Source organism: Macrobrachium rosenbergii, chromosome 36 (assembly GCF_040412425.1).
Source record: "Macrobrachium rosenbergii isolate ZJJX-2024 chromosome 36, ASM4041242v1, whole genome shotgun sequence".
In the NCBI taxonomy this organism is placed as follows: Eukaryota; Metazoa; Arthropoda; class Malacostraca; order Decapoda; family Palaemonidae; genus Macrobrachium; species Macrobrachium rosenbergii.
The window spans coordinates 5,949,306-5,967,638 of record NC_089776.1 but is presented as its reverse complement, the minus strand read 5'-3'; the positions used below and the strand labels follow the sequence as shown (position 1 = coordinate 5,967,638).

The 18,333-nt window shown below is 43.6% G+C and overlaps 1 protein-coding gene across 1 annotated transcript in view; it reads right to left on the bottom strand.

The window, feature by feature from the left end:
- The window catches only part of LOC136856568 (uncharacterized), a 121,832-nt gene that overhangs the window by 11,115 nt on the left and 92,384 nt on the right, over positions 1 to 18,333 (bottom strand). The window contains exon 4 of the mRNA XM_067134435.1: positions 17,181 to 17,368. Coding sequence (XP_066990536.1) covers positions 17,181 to 17,368 — 188 coding nt within the window. The remainder of the gene's footprint in view (positions 1 to 17,180; positions 17,369 to 18,333) is intronic.

Below are 18,333 nucleotides of genomic sequence, written 5' to 3'. Positions count from 1 at the left end.
TTCCCATGGAGACAAAGTTCATAACACTTCGTTGTTCTGTTCATATCGGAATGTGTTCACCAGCCAGAAATCATCAAGTTCCGGAGACTGTTTGTGCGTGAGTGCGCTTTGATGGGCGTGCCATATGAAGTGTGAATGTTCCATTTTGAAAGCAAGGTAAACATTGGGAGTCTTGATGGTTTGTGAAAGGACCTGCTTGGTTGGAGGACTTTGAGCACTGCCTGTGAGGTGAGCTGGAACTTTATTTTCAAGAAAACCTGAATGGGTTTAATTGACTTTGTTTAACATCTGCTGATTTATTTGTTTGTTTTTATCTGCTGTGTCTCTTTGATTTGATTTCAGTGATTTTGTGACTTTACCATGTATAATTATGTGCATTTCTTTTGGGGTTGGTAACGTGAGAAAACATCCCACATTCATTTTCCTCTGTGCCTATTTTTAAAGTTGTGTTTTTCCCTTTGTTTCCTCAGATGTATTAAATAGAGGCCAATATAAATGGAGGGGAATGTGACTTATCATGACTACAGTCGTGCTGACTTATTTTGATTCATCTGTTGTAAAGACTCAACTGGTGGATGTTGATAGCACTATGTTAAATTTCTTACTTGGTTAATTAGGCTAAAAATTCTGGGTTGTGGATATTCCCATTCCATTCCTATTTGGTTCCAATCTACTTGCTATGTTAGATTACTGAATAAATTATATTTTTGTAGTCATGTGTTTTTGTTGTTTCTTCAGTTAGTGACTTGGATAGTGACTTGGAGAGAGAGAGAGAGAGAGAGAGAGAGAGAGAGAGAGAGAGAGTGTGTGTGTGTGTGCTGATCCAGTATGCAGGCTAGCCATTGCTGCTGGGGGAATCTTTGATAAATAAGTTGATATGACAATGTTCTTAATACAGATGTGGAAGAATGTTATGACCTTATCTGACCTTGTATAATAGGGCATAACAGTTGGTGGCAGCTTGACCTTATGACCTTTAACAGCTTCTGAAGGGACTGGTAACGGGGACTTTAGGCCGGAATAGGGCATGACCCAGTCATCTTTGAGATGTTCGGTTTGTAGTACTTTGATGATCTACGTGTTTTTTCCTTTGGCTGAGATAGCAAGATGATTCAGTACCAGTAGCTAATAGCCTGTGCTAGTGTGAGTGGGTTTGTGTCATGGGAGGCGTCGGAGTGTTTTTTTTTTTTTTTCAGGTTGGGAAATTGGTTCCAGGTTTTTTGACAGCACAGAGGGTTCTGAAGATGAAGGGGGATATTAATAAATAAGTGTTCTCTTTTCAGTTGGTTGTAATAAGGGCTTAGTGGGGAATAAGCTGGATTAAGAGTGAGTTGTGTTTTCTGATGGCGTTGCAATTACCTCGGGCATTATTGCTAGTGACGTAGAAGCTGGGAGGAGATTTTTCCCTTCCTCCCACACCCTATACAGCCCGTTTTCTACATATGTGGGGGTACTGGGGTAGCTTTAGTGGGTGCGACTTGTATTTTTTTTCCGACAGGCAGTTCGCATCGGCGATTACGAAATAATTGGGATTATGGAATAATTTGTTTGTTTTAATATTTTAATTATTTTTGAGGAACTTGAATTATTGTGATGATAAGTGCTCGATGGTTGTTGGGTTATTGCAAAGAAATATTTCTTACACTATTGGGTAAGCTTTTCTTAGTGTTCTTTTTTTGCCTTTCTTTCTTTTTCTTTTTTTTTCTTCTCTCTCAGAGAATTTTCCATTTGTCTTCACGAAGATTTTCTTTTGGAATTTCTGTTAGTGTATGAAGTTGAGATCAGGTCATGTTGTTGGGACTTGGAGTTTTATTAATCCTGGCAATATAGCAGAGGGTGCCGTAGATAGGGTCAAGGTAACTCTCTCACAAGTTTACATTGGTTGCCTCTGGAGTTCAGCTATTCCCAGGGTTGGTTGATGGGGTTCTTCCAGTCCCTCTTGAAATTACCTGGTTGCCAAGAAAATTACAGATGGGGTACAGGCTTTGAATGAAGCAAAAGGATTCCTCACTTTAGATAAAGGGGACACAGGACAATGTTGTTGGAGTCGTCAATTTGGAAATTGTAAGACATGGGATGATCTCAAGAAGTTGCCGAGGACAGCATATGAGATGGCAGAAGCCGGAGATGCAGTTTGAGACCTTAGGTTGCTCTTTAAGATTCAAAAGGGCCAGGATTCTTTGGTTAGATTGCTTCAATTTGCATGGATGCTTACTGATGTTCCTGATGCCATAGTATATAGTTTTGGTGAAAGGATCGAAAAGAGGTCTGATGAAGCCTTGCTTTTCTTATAGGTTCACAAACATCTGTCGGAATGACCTGCTGTGGACAGCACTTTCATAAATGGGATGCCAAAGGCTTCCGGATCTATTCCAATGCACCTGCCACAGGGTGATTCTAGTTCCCCTTCTATGAGGCTGTGTGCCAAGACAGTGGATAGTAGGGGTTCTATGGGTTCAATGTCACAGGTCCGTTGCTTTAGCTGTAATAGGCAGGGTCACACCAAAAAGTTTTGCAAGGTGAGATATTGTGGTGTCTGCAAGACTTCAGAGCCACGGTTGGCGGTTTTGTCTGGTTCTTGAACTGGATGAATTTAAGAGTGTGCCTCAGGGTTCTGGCATTCCTAATAGAACTCCTCGAGGGGGTTTTTCCAGGCTTTCTAGGGACCGTAAAACAAAAGGGGAAAAGGCGATGGGTGTTTCTTGAGATATAGGACTTCTGGCTGAGCCCTTAGAGCCAAAGCCAATTGTGAAAGGGTCTGTGCATGATGTCGATGTCTCAGTATTTACCGATACTGGTGCATTTGTTAATCTGATGAAATATGATTTATATTGATTGATGTTTTCTGATCATTGTTTGAGGCCTACTAAAGAGACAGTATGTGATTTTCAAGCTAATAGGTTGAGTGTTTTGGGTTGCATGGACATTTGTTTGTCCTTGGGAAGTAAAGTTTTTAGAGAGCCATTTTTGGTTTTACGAGGGACTGCTTTGGGGAATAAATTGTTATTGGGTCATCCAGTGTGCCGGCGAAACAGAATCTCGGTTCATACAGGGGTAGGCGGTATAACTGTTGGGGTACCTGGGGTTTTTGTCCTGTATGAGGATATTGTTGAGATTAAAGGGGATCATGATAAGGGATCTGGTGTTGATAATGATTTATGGGTTGATACTGCATATGTTTCTGAGGGGGAGGAAGTGTTATAAAGGTATTTTATCAGAAGATGTGGTTTTGGGCCCAGGTATGGTTGTTCTGATGAAAGTTCCAGTGAAAGATGTGAAAAGGCCCTGACCAGTGTCAGTGAGTGAGGGTAGCGAGAAGCTGAAGGGCATATTGAGTACCGTTTCTATAAGCAGCAATGTGTCTGATACAGGGGTTACTTGGGTAGAATTACTAAACTGTAACGATTCAGTTCGAAGATATCAGCAAGATACATATGTGGTAGATTTTGAAGATTGGGTTGATGACAATAATTCAGTTGCTATTGTAGGGGATGACAATGAATTTTCAGAGGGAGAATTACAGGTTAGGAGACAGGTTTATAGGTATTGTTTAGCTAATGCTGATTATAAAGAGCATATAGAGGGGGTGGAAAATGTTTTGGCCAAGTTTGCAGATACTGTTGCTCTTAAAGGGGATAAGTTGGAATTAACTAATACATTAGAACACATGGTTTATTCGGAGGATGAGACTAAGCCTATTTTTGTCCCTTCATATAGGATTCCTTTTAAGATTAGGGAACAGGTAGAGCAAGAGGTCAATAAGTGGGAAGGGGAAGGTATAATTAGGCCCAGTTCCTCGCCCTTCAATTTTCCATTGTTAGCAGTGCCTAAGAAGGATGGCTCAGTACGTTTGTGTGAGGATTTTCTTAAGTTAAAAGATAAGTCGATCCCAGACCACTATCCTGTGGCATGTTTGGCAGATTTGTTTGTAGAAATTGGGGGTAAAAATATCTACTCTTCAATTGATCTGATGCAGGGGTTTTTGCAGGTTCCTCTTAGTGAGGAGTGTCGCAAGTATACTGCTTTTTCTTTGCCGAAGGGACATTATGAGTTTATGTGGAAGCTGTTTGGTTTGTTGAGTAGCCCTATGACTTTCACGAGATTGGTAAATACAGTTTTCCATGGTTTGTTAGGGAAGTGCAGTATGTTTATGTGTACATGGATGATATCTTGATTGCCACTGATTCTCTAGAGGAACATTTAGAGGTACTTAGGGAGGTTCTTAGAAGACTTAGGTTAGCGGGTTTGAAGATTAAATTGGCCAAGTGTGATTTTTGAGGAAGCAGATAGTATATTTGGATCATGCTATTTCTAAGGAAGGTGTCAGGGTAAATGGGGACAAGGTTAGGGTGATCATGGATTTTCCCACTCCTAAAAATAAGAAGCAGATTCATTCTTTCTTGGGCATGGCAGGATTTTTCTGGGGATTTGTGAAAGGTTTTTCCACACTATTGTCTCCGTTGGCAGACATGTTGAGGGATGATGTGCAGTTTGTGTGGGGTGAAAGGCCAACAGTTGGCCTTTCAGAAAATTAAAGAGGCTTTAATGAGTCACCCGGTGCTGAAGTTTCCAGATTTCGAGCAACCTTTTACATTGGTGACAGATGCCAGTCACGATGGCATAGGAGCTTGCCTTACGCAGAAATTTGAAGGTAAATTGCATCCTATCGCGTTCTACAGTAAGAAGTTTAAGATGCAAGGGAGTAATGAGATGTCTATGTACACAGCAGACAAAGAGGCGTTTGCAGTGGTGTCTAGTTTGGTTCATTTTAAGATGTTATTGTTGGGCAACAAAGTTGAGGTTCTTACAGATCATAAGCCATTGTTGGATCTTTTTAATAAACCGGATCTTTCTCCTAAGAGAGCTACGTGGTTTTTGGCAATTAGGGATTTTGATGCTAAGATTAGGTATACAGTAAACCCCCCATATTCGTAGTGTCGTGATTCGCAGACTCACCTATTCGCAGATTTCTCTTTGGAACATATATATGCATTATGCACTAAAAATTCGCTCATTCATGGTATTTTTCACTGGGAAATATTCACTAATTACTGTATTTTCATCTAATTTTCATGACTAAATGCACTTTTTGTGACGAAACTATTAAAATACTCAGGTACCCAGGGAGTGCTCGAGTTACGATAATTCACCTTATGATAATTCACTTTACGATAAAAGGATTTTGACAAAGGAAAAATCTATTTCTGGGGAGAGACCTGTGTCACCCGGTGAAATAACCTTTCAGCACTTATTTCTAGGTAAAGCTATTGCTAAATATACCAGAGAAAAGCTAAAAAGCTAACCCGGAGTTACTACCCCCAGTGCGGGCTCCATGAAATGGAGTTGTGTATGAGAAAGGGTGAGATTGTCACAATCACAGGCCTCCGCCCTGTAAACATTCCCAATATCAAAAGTCCCACCGAGTGAGGTGCCGTTACAAACCCCCGCACCACTCGCGGACTGTAAACAAATCGGCGTCACCCACACTCCACATTAGCACCCCATCCTGGAATGGTATTTTACAAGGGGGGGGAAAAGAAGGAATCATGGGAGGGTCACCGGGTGACACAGGTCTCTCCCCAGAAATAGACTAGTTGAGCAAGCGAGGCGTATGAAAGCGAGTGTTAAGTATAAGAGGAAGAATGAATTTGATGAGGCAAGAATGAAAGCTGGGGAAACCTTGTCACTGTATGCTTGTAGGCTGAGACGTTGGCAAGGAAGAAGTTTGGGGATGATGGGATAGATGAATGTAAGGAGTTAGTACGGAAGTTGTTAGGGACAGTGCCAGATGGAGTTAGAGAATTTGTGAACTTGAAGCGGAAGGAGAAGAAAAGATGGACGAATGAAAGGTTGACTTGGGGAGAAATTTTGGAAATTGTAGAAGATTATGAGCTTGACAGGGTTATAAAAGAGAGCAGAAGTGTAAGTGTAAGGGCTGGGGTAGATGAGAGAGTACCAGAGTTTGGAAGCTTTAGGGATGCAGTGTTGAGGGGCCCAATGAGAATGGCCGATAGTGTAATAGATAGGAGTGTAAGAGCAAGTAATGTGGAGGTGCCAGTGAGGATGAATGGTGGGTTTGTAAGGAACAACGGGTTGGACGGGTTAGGGATAGTAGTGTACAAAGGGAAGGTCGATGAGTGGAAGTCGAGCGAAGTGTTTTAGATGTGGAAAGGAAGGACATACAAAGAATGAGTGTAGGTGGGCTTTGGGAGCGTGTTTGGTGTGGGCAACCGGCATTTGGTAAGGGAGTGTCACGAAAGATAGGGGTTAAATGCTACAGGTGCGGACAGGTGGGTCATATTGCTAATGGTTGTAGGGGTACCCGAGTGAATGTAATATGTGGCAACTGTGGTAAGAATGGGCATTATGCGAGAATGTGTTCAGAACCGAGAGCGAAGTGTGTCGAATGTGGAATGGAAGGGCATGTATCAAGTGTATGCAGACGAAAGAGGGTGACTGCGACAGCGAATTCGGGAAACTGAGTGTGAAGGGGGTTCAAATGGGTGGATCCTCCAGGATGCAAGCGGTGCGTGTGATGCATGTACGTGAGGGGTTGTTGCATGAGGATCAGCAATTTGTTTTGATAGAGTATGGTAAAAAACGTAAGAAAGGGAAGAACGTAAGTAAACTGAATGGTCGTAAGTTGTGTGATAGGGGTGTGAGTGCCAAAGTGGAAATGAGTGATAAAGCGTGTAATACGGATGAATGGGATGGTATGGATAGAACGTATAGCATATGCGGGTTTGATATAACTGAGTTGACTGAACGTGTAGGGGTTAGTGAACGGTTGGAGGTGAGCGAAAGTGTAAGAGTAAGAGAGCGTAGCAGTAATATACGAGTGATTGAAAGCATGAATGAATCGTTGCAAGAATTGGAAAGGTCAATGAGCGAATGGGATGGGTTAGTTGAAGAATTGGGGGAGGTATTTGGGAACGAGTTAGAGGGTATAGATGAGATTGTGGATGAAATTGAGAGTGGTAATAGTGAAGAAGATAGCGTGAATCTGAGAGAGAATGGAGGAGATGTGAGTTTGAATGTTGCTAGAAGAGAGAATGATTCTGAGAGAATGATTGCGTGCCCTCAACGCGATCTAGAGGACCTGCTAGTGAGCATCCGTGGGTGTTGCGTAAAGAGGCGATTTGAAAGAGGTGTGAAAGGTGTTGGTTGGGAAATGCTAAAAGGGGGAGAAACATAGAGGGATGAATAAATTTGTTTTTATTTAGCATTTCCCAACGTTTTGTGAGAGAGAGAGAGAGAGAGAGAGAGAGAGAGAGAGAGAGAGAGAGAGAGAGAGAGAGAGAGAGAGAGAGAGAGAGAGAGAGAGAGAGAGAGAGAGTGCTTCGGTTGTTGGAAGAGGGATGAGGTCGTTAGTTTGTTTACGGTGCTGTCTGTCTGTGGAATATATGTGAGATTTTTTCATTTTGAAGGCAGTTTTGAGTCAGAGCTAGTGCCGGTCAGTCGTTTTTTTGGTCTAAAAACAGTTTGTTTGTGCGCTGATTCAGAGTTGTTGTTTTTCCTTGTTAGTGTGCTGTTCTTGTTGCTGTATGTTCGTGAGTTGTGTGTTTTTCTGTTTTGGTTGGGTTTGTGTTTTTTTGTGTGCTGTGTTGGTGACCGTGGACGCCTTACTCCATCTTCCAGCAACCGAGGACCAGGGTGAGTGTTGTGTACTGTTTTTTTTTGTGGTTTTGAATTCCGCCACAACGGGAGACTTCCACCCCGTGTATTTTGAAAGATCCTCGAAATTCATATAATGGAAATAGTTAGTGGAGGTGGCCACTGCTCTAATGTCATGTACTTTTGGGACTGAATCTGGGTTTGCATGTTTAATGAAATACAGGATCTGTTGCCTAATGGCTTTCAAAGAGATAGTTCCTCCCCTTCCCTTACAAACAGAGGCCCGGAAGTTATGTGAGGTCCTGTCTAAATAGGCTTTCAAGGTAAAGACTGGGCATAAAGACAGGTCCTGTGGGAGGGGGATGACCTTCCAGGAAGACCACCTATCTCGAGGATCTTCATTTTTAGCTAGGAACTTGGGGTGAGGAGCTAGCAACACTTCACCTGATGGAAGGAAATCAATATGATTGGGTTCTCTAGACAGGGCAGACAGTTCAGAAATTCTAGCACCTGAAGCTAAACTAATCAAAAATAAGGTCTTCCTCAATAAGTTAGTGAAAGAGCAATTATGATTATCTATTTCTGAGGCTAACTTAAGAACATCATTTAAGAACCAGGAAACCGAATGTGGGCGGGTTACTGGTCTTAAACGAGCACAGGCTTTAGGGATAGACGAAAAAGAAGAGTCTGTTAAGTTAATCTTAAACCCGTGTAAAATATCTTTTCAAAGCTGATTTTGCTGTAGTAATGGTACTTGAGGCCAGACCTTTCTCAAATAATGACCTAAAAATGAAATAGCTAAATTAGTGGTCATTACAGTAGCTTCAGATTCTTTTAAGAAGAGTGCTAATTTCTTAACTGCTGAGTCATATTGTCTAAGAGTGGATTCCTTTTATCTGATTCTAGGAACAAAGTGTTAATAGGATCAATATCAGCATCCTTCTGAGCTGCAAACTTCATGAAATCCACAAAGCCAGGGCATTCTGAATTCTTGAGGAAGCTGACACAGTCTGAGTTTGTACTATTTGCGTCAGTTTCGGGTTGGGAATTTGCAAACACTGAAGCTTCAGCTCTAGAAGAAGTGGAAACCAGTTGCTCTTCAGCCAGTTTGGAGCTACTAGGCTATCTGACCCTTGAATGTCCTGAGCTTGTGAAGGACTTTCAGTAACAGGTTTACTGGAGGAAAGAGGTAGATCCTTTTCCTTGTTGTTCCAATCTATGGACACTGCATCTGTGGAGTGAGCTAGAGGGTCCAGGTTGGGAGCAACATAACAAGGTAGTTTGTGGTTGCATTCTGTTGCAAAGAGATCTACTTCGAGACCCGGAACTTGATTGCAAATCCATTTGAATGAAGTTTTGTCCAGGGACCATTCAGACTCCAGCGGAGTTGTCCTGGATAGGGAGTCTGCAATGACATTCGGACCCCTGCAAGGTGGGTAGCAGACAGATGCCACCGGTGTTTGTTTGCTAGAGAGAATATTGCTATCATAACCTGGCTGATCCGGCTCAACTTGGAACCTCCCTGTTTAAACAGTGTACTACTACTGCGCTGTCCAGGACCAATCTTATATGAATCAGATTGTTCGGACGCAGTTTCTTCAGGGTTAGAAAGACTGCCATAGCTTCCAGGACATTGATATGAAACTGGCGGAACATGGTAGACCAAGTCCCCTTTACCTTCTTGTGTTGGGAGTATCCTCCCCACCCACTTAGGGAAGCGTCGGTGTGAATCACTAGTGATGGCGGAGGAAACTGAAGAGGCACTGACTTCGATAAGCTCTTGACAGTCGTCCAAGGCCGGAGTCTCTTTTTCAAAATCGGCGGAATCAGAGATATTTTGTCTCTGAACCTGACATTGGCTCGACTCCGCCATACCCTGTTTATGTCTTTCAGTTTGGATTTCAAAAGAAGATCCGTCACTGAAGCAAACTGAAGAGAACCTAAGACTCTTTCTTGGGTACGACGGGTAGCTTTCTTGTTCTTGAGGAACTGTCTGGTTGCTTTTGCTATTTCTCTCCGTTTGGCCGGCGGAAGAGATAGTCTGTGTGCACACAGGTCCCATTGGATTCCTAACCACTGAAAGCGACTCTCCGGCACTAGGCGGGATTTCTCCTTGTTTATCTGAAAGCCCAGTGATTCCAGAAAGCCGATTACTATGGCTGTTGCTTTCCAGCATTCGTTGACGCTGGATGCCCAAACAATCCAATCGTCTAGGTATGCGGCTAGCATGATCCCCTGAGACCGGAGTTGCTGAACTACCGTATCTGCCAGTTTGGTGAAGATTCTGGGAGCTATAATGAGACCGAATGGCATGACCCTGAATGAGTATGCCTGATTTCCTAGTCTGAACCCCAGATAAGGAGAGAACCTTCTCGCAATCGACGTGATAATAGGCGTCTGAAAGATCTATAGAGGTGGTTACGGTTCCACGGGCAGTAGGGTCCGAACCTGCGAGATTGTAAGCATTTGAAACTTGTCGCATTGAATGTAGGAATTTAGACGGGACAAGTCTAGAATTACTCTTCGCTGACTGGAACCTTTCTTTGGAACACTGAACAGTCTGCCTTGAAATTTCAGATGTCTCGCTTTCTTTATTGCCCTCTTTAATAATAGATCCTTCACAAAGTCCTTCAGAGCCTTGGAGGGTAATTGATGGAACCTGACTGGGGGGGGGGAGGACTTCTGTCCCAACTCCACCCCAGTCCCTTGGAGACTATGCTCTGGGCCCAAGGACTGAAGCTCCACTGGTCCCGAAATGGTATAACCTCCCGCCTACCTGAGATATCTCACTGGGCGGGAGAGGGTCTGCCTCCTCTGGAGCCTCTGCCTCCCCTTCCTCTGGAGGAGGAGCGGGATGTTCCTCTACCTCGGAAGTACCCCCCTAGCTCGTTCCTTTGCATTTTGGATAGACCGAAATGCACCCTGGCTTTCAAAAGAAGCATTGTAAGCTGGGGAGGAGACGTATGAAGGGGCAGCGAGAGGTTGATGGGCTGGTTGGACCAGCACATACTGAGGTTGAGGTTGAGGCTGGGAGGTTGAAGGATGACCAGGGACGGGGACCTGGACAGCCTGCAAGACAGTCTGAGTCGGGAGCCGTTTAAACTTTTTGAACTTTTTCCCTGGCTTGGGATGAGTTCCGGCGGGCTCAGACTGCTTCCTCTTAAAGGATAAACCCCATCGGGAGCGGAGACTCTGGTTGGCCCTAGTTGCCTCAGCTAGGACTGCATCAACCTCTTCCCCTCTTCCTGGGGGAAGAGGTTAGCTCCCCAGATGGAGCTTTATATGAGCCTGTTAGGCTCATGACGGATGGAGGCTGCTGAAAAGATGTGTTTCCGGCAGTTCAACCGGGCCTTGACGAAGTCATACAGGTCCTGCTGAAAACTCCCTAAGAGAGATTTCGTCAGTACCTGGAATAGCGCATCTTCGCTATATACTACTGATGTTGCCTTTGCCAAAGTCAGAGAGTTTAAGGACCTACTGAGTCTGTCCTTAGACTCAGCTTCAGCCTTCAGGAGCGACTCCGGGATCCTAGGGAGTTGCTCGCTGAAGAGGTTAGAAGTGCAGTCAGGGTCCAGCCGAGTCACCGTGAAGGTATCCAGAGCTCCTACCCAATACTGAGAATCTCCGGGTAAGACAAGAGAGGTGGGATCTGTCTCCCGGAGATGAGGAAGGGGCTTACCCTCTACACAAGCCTGGTTGGTGAGGGAGGCCACTTTAGAGGTGCAAGGGGTGGGGAGAACTTCTCCCAGAGAGAACATTGTAAAGGCACCTTTTGCGGAGTGAGTTTGGTGTTCTCCGCCTGCCACTCCGACAAAGTCCGTAGTAGGGCCGACTGGGCCTGGTCCCTCGGGAAGATTACAGTTTCCTTGGGGACCTTATCGGACCGAACCCATGCCTCCTCAGTAAGCCTGGCATAACCTGCCTAAGGTGATTTCAGGTTAGGAGGGAAGAATTCCAATTTCTCCAGCCTACGAGTGCCTAGGCCCTCGATAGTGAGGGTACCCTCATGCTGGGGGGCAAAGAGGGTCAGGCGCCAGGGGTTTCCTTTATCAAAAGGAGGTAGGCTAGAGGTGTCCGGGACGGAGAAGGGTTTGTTGGCCGCTCCGCCACTCATGAACCCGGAGATTAAAGTCCTTTGAGACTTAACCTCTTCTGACAACGAGAGCACGGAAGCATTTGACGAAGACAGCTGACTTGAGAGTTGCGACAGCTTGTCGTCAACCCTTTTGTCAAACTGCTTCATAAGAAGCTCTGCAAATGCTTCAGCATCAAAGGAAGGAGGGGTGGGAACCTCCTTACTTTGTTTAGCTCGTGCTCCCTTCCCAGAAGTAGAGGCCTTGCTCGTAGACGGCACGGGGCTAGGGGGCCGTGACGTCTTCGAGGGAACCCCGGAGCGGACTTTCTGGGACTTTAAGGTCTTTTTCTTTACAACTTTAACCTTAGGGACGGTAGACCTTGCACTGTCCATAAGGCAAGAGGATTTCACAAATCCTCGGAAGGAAGAAGCAGTGGAAGAAGGAGAACTAAAGAGGAGATCACCTGCCTCACTTACCCCCTTACCTGCCTGCAAGTCCAGGTCCACATTCATCGGCTCTAGGTCGAGATTAAGAGCCGCAACATCCTCGGCGACAACTCCGCATGCAGCGACTTCTTCCTGGGAGGGCTGCGTCATTTCCCGGATCCCAGCGATCAAGGGGGCGGCCAACTCGTCCGCAACCAAAGCTGAGATCCAGGCGCCGGGGAAGAGAACGTTGCAGACGTCCTTAGAGAAGATGTAAGGTTTTCCTGTCCCGACGTTCCTCCCGAAGCCGCTGACCCAGGTCTTGAGGGTCGACAACGAAGAGTCCTGAGAGCTGCGGTCAATCTGGAAGGGGGAGAAAGTCAGGTGACTGAGCCTCCTAAAGGGAGAATATGTAACAATTATCCATAAGAGACAAAACTGAAGGTGAACGTGAATTGGAAGTGGAAAATTAACTTACCGACTCATCCAGAACCTGTTCGTAGAGGGCGTAGCACACCTCACAACCATCAGGGTGCCAGACGATCAGGTCCACCACGTGGACAACACACCCGGAGTGGGACCTGCACACTTCATGCCCGCTGGCTTGATGTAGCACAGCGGTGCACCCCTGCTCCTGACAACGCACCATCTGTAAGTTGACCGGTATGTGAGTATGCTGATAGGGCTGCCGGAGTGGAATGCCGGAGCAGTGTCTTAGTATAATAGTTATCCAAGTAGGTCCCGCCGGAGCTGACCGGGAGTATAAGGGGGCCTACTGGAACATGCAAGATCAACTACCTAGAGGGACCACCGGAGTTAATCCGGAGCGACGGGAAGGTCCCAAAAGGCCAGTTAATCTACAAGGTAATAAATATAAATATATATATATATATATATATATATATATATATATATATATATATATATATATATATATATATATATATATATATATATATATATATATATATATATATATATATAATATAAACAATATCCAGATAGGTCCCGCCAGAGCGAACCGGGAGGTTAAGGGGCCTACTGGAACATGCAAGATAACCTAAAGGGACCGCCGGAGTTAATCCGGAGCGACAGAAAGGTCCCAAAAGGGTAGTATATAAACATAACATAATATATATATATAAAATGAATAAATATATATGTATCTAGGGAAAGGTCAACAGTAAAAGTGGATATTTCTGCTTGGAGCCGGGGGAGTCCTGTACTCCAATACGGTGACGGCGGAGGAGGTGTAGTGAGCACCGTCCGACCAAACACCGTACCCACCGGAGTGGAAGGCGACAAGAACGTCCGACTACCTAGCAGAGAAAACACAAAGATGGCTAGTCGGCGGAGAGTAGATACTGGGAACTATAGGTGTTCTAAGTGAATAGAACGAATATAAATGTCATAGCGTGTGAACAACGGAAGACAGTCAGGTGGGAAACTCTAACTGGCAACATGAACACAAATTCTCTCCCCCCGAGATATTGTTCTGAGAACGACACTTGGTTGGGAAAAAAGCGCGTACTGACACTAAGAGGGGGGGGGATGGTATAGGCCATGAGCGAGGGATCCAAGGTAGCAACCAGGGGTGGGTAAGCACTCTCCGGGCGCCGTGAGATCCATCCTTCTCCCTATGATCGGACGAACATGTACGAACGATACTGAGAGAGGAGAGGACGGGGAACTCTCAAGGCCAAAAGCAAAGAAAGGAATGGGAAACAGGGGTGTGGGAGCACCCCCGGTCCCCAACTGAGGTCTCGATGGGTGTGACCGGGTAAGGTCGGAACCCGTTAGCGAGAGAACAGACCAATCAATGCAGAGGAAGGGGATATAACGCTATGGCGAAAGGAACAGGATAAACTCTCGGGCCTTGGTAAGTTAACATAATATATGAAAGCGAACCAAGGGTGGGAGAGGGAAGGGGGGGGGGGGGGAGGAAGGAATAATGGGGTAGGAGAGAGGTAAACATAAAGATGGAGAATAACCCGAAGATGTGGTTCGGATGAAGGTAGGCTACGCGAGAAACCCTCGCTATTCCAGCTTAACCTTTTTTAGGACTCTAGAGCCTAAACGGAAAGGCCGAAACAGGGAGAGGGAGAAGCGCAAGCCCAACTTCTCTAACCAAACGCCACACAAAGGGAAGCTCCAACTATGAACCCTCCTACACACCAAACCTTCTCTCCTAGCAAAGGAAGAGATCGCCATAGCTACAACCTAGGCTAACCTAACACAGCCAGTGGCTGAGGGAGGAAGCCCAGGGGAAATAGTATCTACTCAACTAGCCTAAAGTTAACCTATCCTAGGCAAAAAATTAATAATGATCTAACTAATCATAAGAACATATGTAGAAGGGAAGACCAAGCCCAACGCGATATGAGCGCGGAGGGAAAATGGCCGACCTTCCAGATATAAAACTAAAGGATATAATCCGCAAATATCAAAGACATCCGTGCGCTAGGCTTAAAATAAGCTTGATAAGCATTACTGTACCATCTCAAATAATATATCCAAGCACTGGAGGAAGTGACGGTCCAAAACATAACGCGTATAATAATTGATAAATAGCGGATAGGCCCGAGGGGGAAAAAACTCGTAGCCTAAACGACAAGGACCAAAAATTCTCCAGAGAAGGATAAAAAACAATAATATGAAAAACCCAATTGAATATATATAATAAGCAAAAGGGTACAACATAAGAAAATGAAGGGGAACGAAGCCCCGACATAATTCCCTTTTGAGACTGAAGGTCACATGAGGTCGGGAGAAGGTGGATGAGACGGGCATATAAATCCCTCTAATTATTAAATTAGAGGGAATTAAGGAGCCTCAACTGCCTAAAATAAAAAACAGAGATGGTACTCAACTTAGGTGAAGAATCCAAGGAGGATGCCACAGTAAATCAATCAAGGGAAACGCACACATGATCAGAACAACAACAGCGGACGCGTGCTAAAAGTGGAATGTAGGTGACGCCGGTTTGTTTACAGTCCGCGAGTGGTGCGGGGGTTTGTAACGGCACCTCACTCGGTGGGACTTTTGACATTGGGAAGGTTTACAGGGCGGAGGCCTGTGATTGTGACAATCTCACCCTTTCTCATACACGACTCCATTTCATGGAGCTCGCACCGGGGGTAGTAACTCCGGCTTAGCTTTTTAGCTTTTCTCTGGTATATTTAGCAATAGCTTTTACCTAGAAATAAGTGCTGAAAGGTTATTTCACCGGGTGACACAGGTCGGAAAACCCAGAAAAAGGTCTTTTACATTTTTAATACGGATAAACTAACATGCAGCCCAAAACTGTAGCTACTTGCTCAGTATAAAATCAGTAGACAAGGGCATATACACACTCATATGCAATGCATATGGTACTTTTTTTATATTTTGCTATTCTTACCTGTACTCTTGCATTCACTGCTGCATTTAGAGCTTACAAGACCCTTTACAAAACTTACATTAAATTAATGCTACATACATGTATGGGAGGAAAGAAGATAGATTTTCACACAACTGCTATTATTATTATTCAGGACATGAACCATTCATATGGAACAAGTCCACAGGGGCCATTACATGAAATTTAAGCTTCCAAAGAATATGATGTTTGTTTGAAAGAAGTAACAGAAGGTAATAGGAGATAAAAAAAAAGGTGAGATCAGTTATTAGAAAAGAGAAAAAATGAATGAACAAATTAATGAATAAATATATAAAAATGTAAACTATTAAAATACAAGGGGAATTGTTTTAGGGTAGTAATGTGTTGTATTTTCACTCGAACTTTTGAGGTTGCAACTGCACAACATCCTCAAGGAGACTGTTCCACAGTCCAACTGTGTGAGAGATAAAGAACCTCTGGAACTCAGAAGTTTGACAACAAGGTACATTTACTGTATATTGGTGAAGCTGTTCAGCAAATCTGGTCTCTCTCAGCATGAAAAGAGGATCAGGAATCAATTGTGAATGTGAAAGATCTGTTAAAACACACTGGATCTTGGGTCTACTATTAGGTACATATGAATTTTTTTATTTTTTCCTTGCATTAGCATCAACTGAAATGTATAAATTAATTAAAAAGACAATAAAAATGTTATACTATTGAAAGACTTACTGTATTACATTAATGACATTATGAGGATGTTTATAGAGGTTTATAGGACGTTTAGGTAATTTTCAAAGGTTTTACTCAATTTGGGTAATTTTTCAGTTCAAGTCATATGGTGAGGTACGGCTATATATGGTACATGAATTTACTGTTGATTACACTGTACTAAAAACATCCAATATTTCACCAATCCTCACCACATGGTGGTCCTATGGGCACACGTGCGTGTGAGTCAGCCATTGGACAAAAGACAACAAAGCAACCCGCTCTCTCTCCCTCCCTCCCGTGCGTCAGCAGTGATCGCTCGAAGGAACGCAACTTCTACCATACAATAATCCTGTCTATTTCTCTTTAACCATTGTTGTCTCCATTCATGTACAATCACCACTACTTGCATTCCCATGCAAGCACTCCGATCATGTACTCATAATATTCCACCGAATCTTCTGTATCAAATTGTATGTATGTTTCTGTTTGTGAAGACGCCAAACGTCTCGCCATTTCCATATATTATGCTACTGCATTGTATTCATTAATCTGTCTCGAATCTCATGCAAATGTCCATATGTGGAATTTCTTGGCCTTTCCATTGACATATGTTTTATTATGTTTATTATGTCTCTCACGATCGCCGTCTGTCTGTCGACAAGCACAGATGTCTGAAAAAATCTCTGTTTTGTCTTGTTTGTGTGTAGAAACTACATTGCGGCTCACACCAGCCAATAACAACCATGAAGATTTTGTTCATTTTTCAGTAAGGAACCACCGATGAACTTTACTAGACAACACCCAGCCAGTATGTCACTCAGTACCTTCCTTACAACAGATATAACATACATTTTCCATCATGATTCTTCAAAAATGGGTTGTACTGAAATGGATCAGTTACAGTATGAGACCTGTTGAGGGATTTCTAATACACACAACTTACCTGATTTATGGATATTACACACAACTTACCTGGTTTATGGATATTTTCGCAGAACTCCCCTTTTTCACAGTAACCTTCCTTAAATGCTTTACAGTTATACATCTTGTAGATATTAGGGTGATACTGAACTTCAAAACTGCTATGACTCAATGGACAAGTATCACCTTTGGGGCATTTGGATGAGCTTCCATAACTAATGTCCTTACATAGAATTGGCCTGGAAAGAAACATTACTTTACTGTGAATACAGAACCCATAAATTCTAGAAAAGTACAATGTACAGTAATGCACATGGCAGAACAACCAAGAAATATGGGACAAAAAAATTTCAAAAGCTGAGCACATGTTACAATGGTAACTTTACTCTGAATCATTCAGCACCACGAAATTAACACTGGAAAGGACATAATGCTAATAATGTTTGGGTTATATATAATCATGATAAAAATTTTATGAAAATCAATAACAAAGTCACACTCAAACCCCTAACATGAAAACAAATCCACTAAAAATCAACTAAAATACCAGATCACCACTAAGTTGTTCTTACTAATAATGCCACAAAGAGAACAGAAACATCTCCAATCTAAAGGAACTATAAGGAGTTGGAAGCTATATAGTCTTCCCCTTTCTTATAAACCAATATCCATTACGGATCTGTTTATAAATATTCCAAACAGTAGGATGTGTCACAAGTCTGCCCATCAGAGTTAGCCGTGAAGTCATTCAAGTCAGAATGGATTTATTCGGCTTCAGTACAATATCTGGTAAGCTAAAAAAAATGAATACAAATATCTATGGGGCTGATGGGAACCTTCTTTTGTTTCTCTATGAGGTTGCAATTGTATTTTCCCAAGTATTTGTCCACTTTCTTCATTTTATTTGAATCGTTGATGCAGTACTTATATTATGATGTACTAGCTGACCAACCTGGCACTGCCCGGGAAAACTCTGAATGACAACTGATACACTCACTCTCTCTCTCTCTCTCCCCTCCCTCTCTCTCTCTCTCTCTCTCTCTTCCTCCCCCCCCCTCTCTCTCTCTCTCTCTCTCTCTCTCTCTCTCTCTCTCTCTCTCTCTCTCTCTCTCTCCCTAACACCCCCTCTACTCTCTCTCACTTCCTCTCCCTCCCACTCTCTCCCTTTCCTGTTAAGATAGTTGCTTCAATTACAGTGCCCAGC